Source organism: Tachysurus fulvidraco, chromosome 2 (assembly GCF_022655615.1).
Source record: "Tachysurus fulvidraco isolate hzauxx_2018 chromosome 2, HZAU_PFXX_2.0, whole genome shotgun sequence".
In the NCBI taxonomy this organism is placed as follows: domain Eukaryota; kingdom Metazoa; phylum Chordata; class Actinopteri; order Siluriformes; family Bagridae; genus Tachysurus; species Tachysurus fulvidraco.
In genome coordinates this window covers 37,518,180-37,528,179 of record NC_062519.1, presented here as the reverse complement: position 1 = coordinate 37,528,179, position 10,000 = coordinate 37,518,180, and the positions used below count along the sequence as shown (strand labels likewise).

The 10,000-nt window shown below is 43.2% G+C and overlaps 2 protein-coding genes across 5 annotated transcripts in view; both read right to left on the bottom strand.

Annotated features, from left to right (window-relative positions):
• The window catches only part of dennd5a (DENN/MADD domain containing 5A), a 47,995-nt gene extending 47,617 nt beyond the window's left edge, over positions 1 to 378 (bottom strand). For 2 of the 3 annotated variants that reach the window (XM_027153225.2, XM_027153226.2), the window contains exon 1: positions 73 to 378. In XM_027153225.2, coding sequence (XP_027009026.1) covers positions 73 to 172 — 100 coding nt within the window. In that variant the 5' untranslated portion in view covers positions 173 to 378. The remainder of the gene's footprint in view (positions 1 to 72) is intronic. The other variant, XM_027153227.2, reaches the window with a different exon arrangement.
• Positions 379 to 2,964: 2,586 nt separating this feature from the next.
• tmem41b (transmembrane protein 41B) overlaps positions 2,965 to 10,000 on the bottom strand; it is an 11,488-nt gene continuing 4,452 nt past the window's right edge. Inside the window, exons 3-8 of one of the 2 annotated variants that reach the window (XR_003441514.2) lie at positions 7,858 to 7,986; positions 7,548 to 7,641; positions 7,330 to 7,434; positions 6,091 to 6,229; positions 5,374 to 5,564; positions 4,924 to 5,064 (exon numbers count right to left, since the gene is read on the bottom strand). Coding sequence is in view for 1 of the 2 variants with exons in the window: in XM_027153203.2 (XP_027009004.1) it covers positions 4,895 to 5,064; positions 6,091 to 6,229; positions 7,330 to 7,434; positions 7,548 to 7,641; positions 7,858 to 7,986 (637 nt within the window). In the remaining variant the exon portion in view is untranslated. Of the gene's footprint in view, positions 5,065 to 5,373; positions 5,565 to 6,090; positions 6,230 to 7,329; positions 7,435 to 7,547; positions 7,642 to 7,857; positions 7,987 to 10,000 lie in introns of both variants that reach the window. The other variant, XM_027153203.2, reaches the window with a different exon arrangement.

The window sequence follows — 10,000 nt, the reverse complement described above, 5'->3', positions numbered from 1 at the left end:
AAGAAGTAACCACAATAAAGCACAGCTTAGTGAATGCGCACATAAGGTGTAACATAAGGAAAGCGCCGTTACCGGACAGCTCGTCTGGTTCCAGCCCGCTCTCGGTGTCCAGTCCACAGATAACGAAGTAATCCGCGAACCGGCAGGAGTTGGAGCTGAAGCCGGTGCTCATGTCGAGGCCGTGTGTCCGCCGTGCTGCTGACGTGCATATTATAATTACATCACCATTAGACCCGGGTTATTTCACGTAGCCATCGCTTCATATATACCGAAAAAAAATCAAAGCACAAGCCTGTGAAGGCGACCGAACTGCATTGTGGGCACCAGCGCACAGCTGTTTTTCGACCGCTCCTCGAGCTCGGGCTTGTGCGCCTGCGCAGTGTGAAGATGGTCACGTTATGGGATTACCCATGCCATACACACACACACACACACACACACACACACACACACACACACACACACACACACACACACACACACACACACACACACACATTGCAGCATCATGCCTGGATCCAGATTAAAGTGACCAGTTTAGCTCTTTTGAACATGTTTTAATATGACACTACATACTAAAACCAGTCTGGACCCAGAGTCTATCCTGGGAACATTAGATGTGAATAGAACACAACCCTGGATGGCACTCATTCCTGCTGTAGCATATTTTGCATAGCTAGTCCATCAATACAATATAGAACCGAAAGTTCGTGGTTAGAACTTAAACTTGAGAAGCCTTCTGACCAGTAAACCCATATTTGACCCTTACTCAAACTGTTGCCACAAAGACTGAAGCACACAATCCTGTAGATGTCTTTGTGTGCTCTTTGTGTGCTATATCTTTAGGAACTCCCTTTCACTGGAACTAACAGTCTGAACCTGTTCCAGCATGACAATACTCCCTGTGCGCAAAGCAGAGCTCCATGAAGACATAGTCTGAGAAGGTTAGAGTAGAAGAACTTGAGTGTCCTGCATATGGTCTTGACCTCAACCTCAAGGTCTCTTCACACTAGTCTAGTGCCTGATCTCACTAATGCTCTTGTAAATGAATGATCACATTTCTCCAAAGCCAGGCTACAAAGTTTATTTCCCAGCCTTGCCAGAATTATGGAGGTTATTATAACAATGTTTGGAATGACATATTCACCAAGATCATATGGTTGTGATGGTCAGGCAACGACAAACCCTTATATATGATATAGTATTTCAAAGCATGATTTGGGGAAAGAGAAACTGGATAATCCAGAGACAACACATACAGACATGGGAAGTACATATGAAACTCCAGACAGACAATAACCCCGGTTTGGGATCAAACTGGGTACCCTGGAGCTTTGACCCAACCCCGAGTACAAGCGGAAGCAAATATGTGAAAATATCAGCAGCAAGGTTTGTAATATTACAATTTATTGAATGATTATGGGGTAGAAATTTTGAGACAGAAAAATCTCTTTAATCAGATTCATGAAGTGTATTAACAGCCTGACCTCTACTGTCTGACTAGAGCAACTACATAGAGTACAGCACAATGTGCAAGACAAATCTAAACACAATATTCTATGCATCCACACAACTGGCAATCATGACAATGTCAGTCAGTGTATATAATTACACAACTGCTGTGAAATCAGTTATTAACTTCAGTAGGCAGGGGACTAATCAGGAAATAAATGATGTTTCATGTGCAAAATCCTTCAAGTGCAAATATTTTCAGTGCATTGGAAGGATTTTGCTCTTGAGACATCCCTTATTTCCTGATCAGGAAATGAACAATGCATCACAAAAACCAGGTAACATCGATGTTTTGGAAATAAAACATCGTCTAAAAATGTAAGTAGCTTGTTATTGCTCACAAAAGATTACTTATGTAAATGAATTTTTAAACTTTAGTTTTTTTTGAGTCTAATAACTTTGTATAGTCTAATCCACTAGCTTTGTCTATAACCTTGTGATTAAAATCTAAAAACAAATAAAAGTTTTATGTTTGTTTTATTACTAATGAGGAAATTAGAACATCACCAGCAATGGAGTCATCAGTGTCCCAACGTGTAGTGAGTCACAGTGTCTTTATATTCAGATATACAGTATACTAGGGTCCTTTTAATAATTTCTCTAAACCCACCATTAAAGCTGGTCAAAAAGCTAGACAAAGCTCAGATGTTTGTTTTGTACTGACCCGGCCAGCACATGAGCTTAACCCAGCTGATCCATTAATGAAGCATCTCCGGGGAACTGCAAGCAGACGGATAAAAAATGAAGAGACAATAAAATAAAAAGAATATGATAGAAATAGGGGGCACGGTGGCTTAGTGGGTAGCACGTTCGCCTCACACCTCCAGGGTCGGGGTTCGATTCCCGCCTCCGCCTTGTGTGTGCAGAGTTTGCATGTTCTCCCCATGCCTTGGGGGTTTCCTCCGGGTTCCCCCCGGTTTCCTCCCCCAGTCCAAAGACATGCATGGTAGGTTGATTGGCATCTCTGGAAAATTGTCCGTAGTGTGTGAATGCGTGAGTGAATGAGAGTGTGTGTGTGTGTGTGTGTGCCCTGCGATGGGTTGGCACTCCGTCCAGGGTGTATCCTGCCTTGATGCCCGATGACGCCTGAGATAGGCACAGGCTCCCCGTGACCCGAGAAGTTCGGATATAGCGGTAGAAAATGAGAGTGAGATGAGAAGATAGAAATAAGAAGGAAGGCCTAGTTGAGTCCCATAACGTGACTTTTGCAGTCGATTCTTTTTCAAAATCCATTTTATTCTGGTGGTAAAACTGAACTAAAAACCTGGTTACAACTCAAAGTAAAACCCGCTATATCTTTCCATACCCTCCTGTCCATCCTTCTTCGTGTGTATTTGCTGCTTGAGCTCTATATGTAACCTCTTTATATTTTTCCTGTTCATTTGAGTGTAGTTTTATCACCAGAAGCAGAAAATCCATCATCTGCACAATAAACACTCATTAAAAGTGAAGTGAAGTGAACCATGTTTTAATAGTTTCTTAATAAATATCTTCATTATATAATATTTCATAATGACATTTGAAAGAAAAAGTTTATAATAATAATAATAATCATTTATTAGTATTTACATACAACATCCAGAGAGGTCAATGTAATACTGTATTTGTGTGTGTATGAGTGTGTGTATGGAGGCAACCCAAATCTCATCAGTCGAGAGAGAACAGTCATGAACAAAATATAAGACAAAGAAAAGGCATTGTAGAGATGCACCTTAGGTAAATGGATGTGCTTTTAAAATGATTCAAGAGGTTCGTGGAATAAACGCAGGGCTGTAGGTTATGTCTCCGAGCTGGAGAGAGCAATCTTAAACCGAAGGTTCCCAATCCTGCTCCTACAGTAGTCTAGACACACTCTTTACATTTGATTCATTTATTTATTAGCTGTAAAGCTAAGGCAAAAAAAAAAAAAAAAAAGAGCAGAAGTACTTCCAGAAGCAGGATAGATCTCTGTGGGACTAACCGATGCTTTGGATGAAGATGTAGTAAACAGTGAGATCATACACAATGAGGTATCCAGATTCTACCTGTGTGTGGTAGAAAAGTTCTCCTAACACACTTGCATTCGGTGCAAACACCACTGCTTGCTGTGTAGAGATGCATTTCTTTTTAATATAATTAAGATTTAAGTGGTTCCTTCTAACTTCAGTCTGAATCAGTGAATCGGTTAAAACTCATCATTCTTACTCCTATTTTATGTCCAAGGTGGAGAAAGAAATCAAAAGAATCACTGCAATCTATTTCCAGTAACCTGCTATTTAAAATAAAAATAGATTTAAAAAGAAACAAAACACACACACACACAATACATATGAGGCATTCTATACCAAATAAGCCATAACATTAAAACCACCTGCCTAATATTGTGTAGATCCATTTGAGCTGTCAAAATAGCACTGACCCAGAAAGGAATGGACTCTGAAGACAAGACCTCTGACCTCTGAAAGCGTCCTGTGGTACGACACCGAGATGTTAGCAGCGGATACTTTACACCCATGTAAGTTGCAAGATGTGGCTGTAATGGATTGGAAGTGTTTGTCCAGAACATCCAGGATCACAGACTCTGGATTGGACCCAAGGTTTCCAAGCAGAACATTGCACTACTTTTACTGGCTTTGGATGTGCATCATGATGCATCCTGGTGCCATCTAAAGGGGGAGGACCGGGACCTGGCCACCTTCTTCCGTTGCTGCATGGTCCAGTTCTGATGCTCATGCGGTACTTGTGTATCATCTCTTTACTGGACTAGTGTTTGGACTACTTTTAATGGCTACCCTTCAGAGGTGCCAAGGTAACAAGGGTTAAATGTTATGACTGATCAGTGTATAAAAAAAAGTGTGTCTTCTGATACATAAATATGTGGAGAAAGAAATTACCAGGAAAATCTCCTGCATGTGGTTGGCTGCAGGATTCGTGCATCCGCCAACACAAACCTTTTTTTTTTTTTAAATTTAAAATTTACTGTTATAGCCGAACGATGGCACGGCACATGCGAGAGGTGTCGTATTTCAATTTCTCCTGGCGTAGCACCTTGTTTGTGCTGCCAATGCAACACGGGCTTAAAACTCCTCAAAAGGTATTGCTTTAAAGTTAGAAAAGTAAAAAAAAAAGAAAAAAAATTAATATGGGAACATTAATTACACATGGTTGTTAAAAATGTACAAAACAATAATAAGATCATGGATATAAATGTTCGTTCTGTGACACAGGAAAAAGAACGAGGTTGTGGTTACGAGCCAGTCCGAGTTCAACAGTTCTGGGCCCGTTTTCCACAACTGACAAAGAAAAAGAAAAAAAAAAAAAAAGACAGCTGTGTGAGTAGGTGTGAGAGGCCCAGGGCAAGCAGGATGAACTTGATGACAGGCAAAGGAAACGAGGTGGCGCTTTACTCCATCTTTTCCTGCAGCTTTTTCTGGAAGCATACTGGGAGAATAGAGACTACAGCCAGAACCGCCAACACGGCCAAAGAGTTCCAGGACACGGCCTCTCCCGCTGTGGTCAGCTTGTACAACGTCGTTCCTGCGTTTATCGCTACGAAAGATGGAGGAGCAACTCCTGTAAGAGAGATGCAAAAATAACGAAGCTGTTATTTTCAACTCGGCACTGGCGTAAGCACATAACACACCACGCTTGCTAACGAGATCAGATTTACATTTAGTCGTCATAAACATTGGTTTAACTCTGGTGAAGCGAAGGTTGTCTGTCTGTCGTAACTTTAAAAAAAAAAAAAAAAAAAAAAAAAAAAAAAGCGCATGATGACATGATTGAATGAATGAGATAAAAGTACTGGTGATTGAAAATATTTACAAAATTCGAATTGAAATGATTTATAGTCTTTTACTGGAAATATGAAGAGATTCTCACCTGTTCTTTCAACTACACTTGGAAAGACAATTCATTCCATCCATCTATTCTCTATCCTACTCTTATCCTTCTGGGTCATAGGGAACCTGGAACCTGTCCTGGTAGACTCTGGGTGCGTTCAGGGCACGTTCACGCTTACATTCACGGCCTCAGTCACACGCTAGAGATGCCAGTCAGCCTACAATACATGTCTTTGGAATGGGGAAGGAAACTTGAGTACCGGGAGAAACTCGGGCATGAGAACAAGCAAACTCAACACACGTGTGGCGGAGGCAGGACTCAAACCCCCAAACCAAACCTGACACGTTGCAAACCAACAAGTTACCAGGAACCTGCCTAAAGGTTCATAAGATATGTACAAAATTGATAAAATCAGTTAACCCAATAAACCTGTTTGCATTTGATCCCAATCAAATACACAGGCTTCCCGCCCCTTTCCGGTGTAGTACTGAAATCTGGCTCTGCGGACAATTCATATTCCTCTGCATGTGTTTTATTTAGTTTTATTCTTAGTCTTAGTAAGTATACAGTAAGTCTTAGTAAAATGTAGTCTTCGATTTTAAGACGCTACATGGGAGCTTTATCCAAACTTAGTTATTTAGATAAAGGATAAAGAAAACACGTGGCGTATCAATCAAACATGGAAGCTTCTGGGGTTTTTCTAGGTGTATTGTTTGTTTATTTTATGATATGAAAAAGTGCCTTTTCATTTCTTACCAAGGAATGTACCAAAGAAGAAGACTCCCAGAGGCACGTTGATGACCGGGGAAGTGATGTTGATAAACCAGTTGGGGAGGAAAGGTGTAATTCTCAGAAAGATAATGTAATTGATGAGGTGCTCTCTGTGTTTATCAACCTGCAGATAAATAACAGATGGAGCTTACAGGAGAATTTCAGGCTTTATGCATGAATAGGTTTTACTTTCGGTACACATCACACCCACAGTATGTATGTGTATGACACACAGACACGCGCGCAGACACTGACACGCACAGACACGCGTGCACGCACAGACACACGCACAGACGCGCTCACGCACAGACACACGCACAGACACGCACAGACGTGCTCACGCACAGACGCGCTCACGCACAGACACGCGTGCACGCACAGACACACGCACAGACGCGCTCACGCACAGACACACGCACAGACGCGCTCACGCACAGACACACGCACAGACGCGCTCACGCACAGACACACGCACAGACACGCTCACACGCGCGCACGCACAGACACGCTCACACGCGCGCACGCACAGACACACGCACAGACGCGCTCACGCACAGACGCGCTCACGCACAGACGCGCTCACGCACAGACGCTCGCACGCACAGACGCGCGCACGCACAGACGCGCGCACGCACAGACGCGCGCACGCACAAAGACGCGCGCACAGACACACGCACAGACACACGCACAGACACACGCACAGACACACGCAGACACATGCGCACGCACAGACACACTCACAGACACATGCGCACGCACAGACATACGCACAGACACATGCGCACGCACAGACACACACACAGACACATGCGCACGCACAGACACACACACAGAGACGCTCACGCACAGACACACGCACAGACACGCACAGACGCGCGCACGCACAGACACACGCACAGACGCGCGCACGCACAGACACACGCACAGACGCGCGCACGCACAGACACACGCACAGACACGCACGCACGCACAGACACTCACAGACACATGCGCACGCACAGACATACGCACAGACACAGCGCACGCACAGCCATGCGCGCACACACAGATGCACAGCCACGCGTGCACGCACAGACGCGCGCACGCACGCACAGACACGCGCACAGACACGCGCACAGACACGCGCACAGACACGCGCACACGCACAGACACGCGCGCACGCACAGACACGCGCGCACGCACAGACACGCGCGCACGCACAGACACGCGCGCACAATATCATACCTGTTGTGACCATTTCTGCACTTTCTCTGTGAGGTACTTGTACACCACTGGTCTGCCCACTAAGTACGACAACATGTAGCAGAAAGACGCTCCCAGCCCCGAGCACTGAGAAACAGATTATCAGCACGTTACTAAGCAGAAGTGCATAATAATAAATGATCAAATGTCGGTGTGTAATTATTTGCTTTGCGATCATGTGTATGCTTATTCACACTTACCAGGCAAACCAAGAACAGGGCCAAGGGGAAGGGATACAGATAACCAGAGAGGATACTGAGGAAAATTGAACCTGGAATGGCAAATGTCTGGAGGCTGAAGGGCAACTGTTAAGGAGAGCAACAGATTTTATACACTAATCTACGACTGTATTAAACCCAACCATCCATCGCTCACATTTAAGAGGTGATGCAGCACAGATCATGCCAGATTGGGATATTTCAAACCCAAGCCTTAATGACAAACCATTAAGCTTTAATCAACTGGTAAATTAGTCAACTTGAAACTTGTCTGATTTGGTGCAAAGGATACAAGATATAAGTAGCAAAATATGCTACAAGCACTTGGGTATAATAGGTGTCCTTATATTTGGAGAGCACGATACCCAATGCCTTAGCGTCGTCCATGTCTTTGGGGATTTTTATTTTATCCCTCTCGTCTCTGAAAAAGAATTGTAAGAAACATGTAGAAAACATATACAATAAAAATAGCCTACAGGTATTAGAATGAACCTATTTTTCCCCAGTGATAATTTCTCTCTCTGGTTTGTTTAGCTCCAAATTCCCACCCAGCAGCCAGCTCTCTCCTGTCCTACTACGGATACCGGTGGGTGAGAGTAAAAACTAACACATGCGTCCTTTAAGACATACATCATTGTGAATCTGTTGCATCGCATGACAATGTAACATGCTCTCATAACATAGGAAAGCATGCAAACTACCCTCTACAGCATACATGAGCTCACGGACGCCAACAATTATGATCTGTTAAGTTTAGAATCGATTACAAACTGCTGGTAGTTACGTACAAGGCTCGAAGTGGTTTAGCTCCCATTTATCTAACCAGTCTTCTAACACGCTATAATCCATCATGCTCTTTGCGATGAGAAAACTCAGATATTCTGGTAGTCTACAAACGGCGGTATTTTCATATTTAGCTCTCACGCTATGGAATAGCCTTCCTAATGGTGTTCGATGCTCAGAAACGTTCTCCGAGACTAAATGTAGATTAAAGACCTATTTCTGTAAATAGGCAAACACATAATACATCCCATAACCTTGTGCTCCAGTAGATACACATCATCTAGTTCTCTCCACTTGCTTCTCTTTTTCTACCATCACGGGGCATTCGGAGATTGTGCCAGCTCCAGTTATGTTCTGCTTCTTAAAGATCGCAAAAGTTACAAACTCCATGTGGTCCCTGAGAACAACAACCTCCTAATCGATACACAAGGTCATAAAAACATTATGACTTTTGAGACTGGTTCCTCTCAAGGTTTCTTCCTCTTCCATCTAATGCCCCTTTTCCACCAAAAAGAACCGGGTGCTGGTCCAGAGCTAGTGCCGGTGCTGGTTCAAAGCTGGTTCCGCTGGCGAACCTTCTAAGAACCGGTTTGCCTTTCCATGAGCTAGAGAGCCGTCACAGAGCCGAGTCTGACGTCACTGTATACGTCTCATCTTTCCCAGCAACGTTAGCGCAGCAGCGACAAACACAAACCACAACAATGGCGGATGTTGCTTCACTGTTAATGCTCATGGCTTTGTGAACCTACATTGGCATCCAAACGCGGCGAATCCAACGTGTACGTGCAGCTCCGTGTAATTTATATAAACGGAGGTCGTAATCGAGAAAGTACATAACGTTATTTTATCATTAACACAGAAAAAAAGTTAGCCTTAGCATGTAGCTACCTACTATCATGTGTGCTGATAATGTATCATATTGTGGTAAAGTAAAAGTGTATTAAACATTAGTATACTTAAGGTACATTATCTAACAGTCGCCCCGCCCACAGCCCCTGACACAAGCGGTTCTTAAGTCTAAACCAGCAACGTTTTGGTGCTACTTAAGGTTCAGAGCCAGTGCTTTGGTTTCGGATCTAAATTAGGCTCCGAACCAGCACTCAAACTGCCTCGGGGTAAAAGGGGCATAAGGCAGATTTTCCCTCACCAGTGTCACCTCAGGCTTGATCATTGACATACATAAAAATAAATACAAACACGTTTATATACAAGTATAATATTAATCTTGAATCTTTGTCTAAATCTTGTTAACCTTTCTGTACTTTTTGTGATATTGATGTTCTGTAAAGCTGCTTTGAGACGATGCCCGTTGTTAAAAAACATATACAAATAAATTTGAATCGAATTTAAAAAAAAGAAACACAAAACAAAGAATGCACCATAACTACAACTGATAGCGAGGACAATCTGTCCTCACGGCAACTCCTGCCGATCGCCGGGATACGATTCGTGTCAATTCGATTTACATTTGTGACATTTTGCAGACACCCGTATTACATATATCTCATTCGTACAGCTGATCAGATGAGGGTTAAGGGCTTTGTTCATGGACCCAACAGTAAAAGCTTGGTAGCCCTGGGACTTAAACTCACAACCTTCTGATCTTAAAGCTCATCTGTGAAATGAAAGATTCTAAATTCAAAATTTATCCT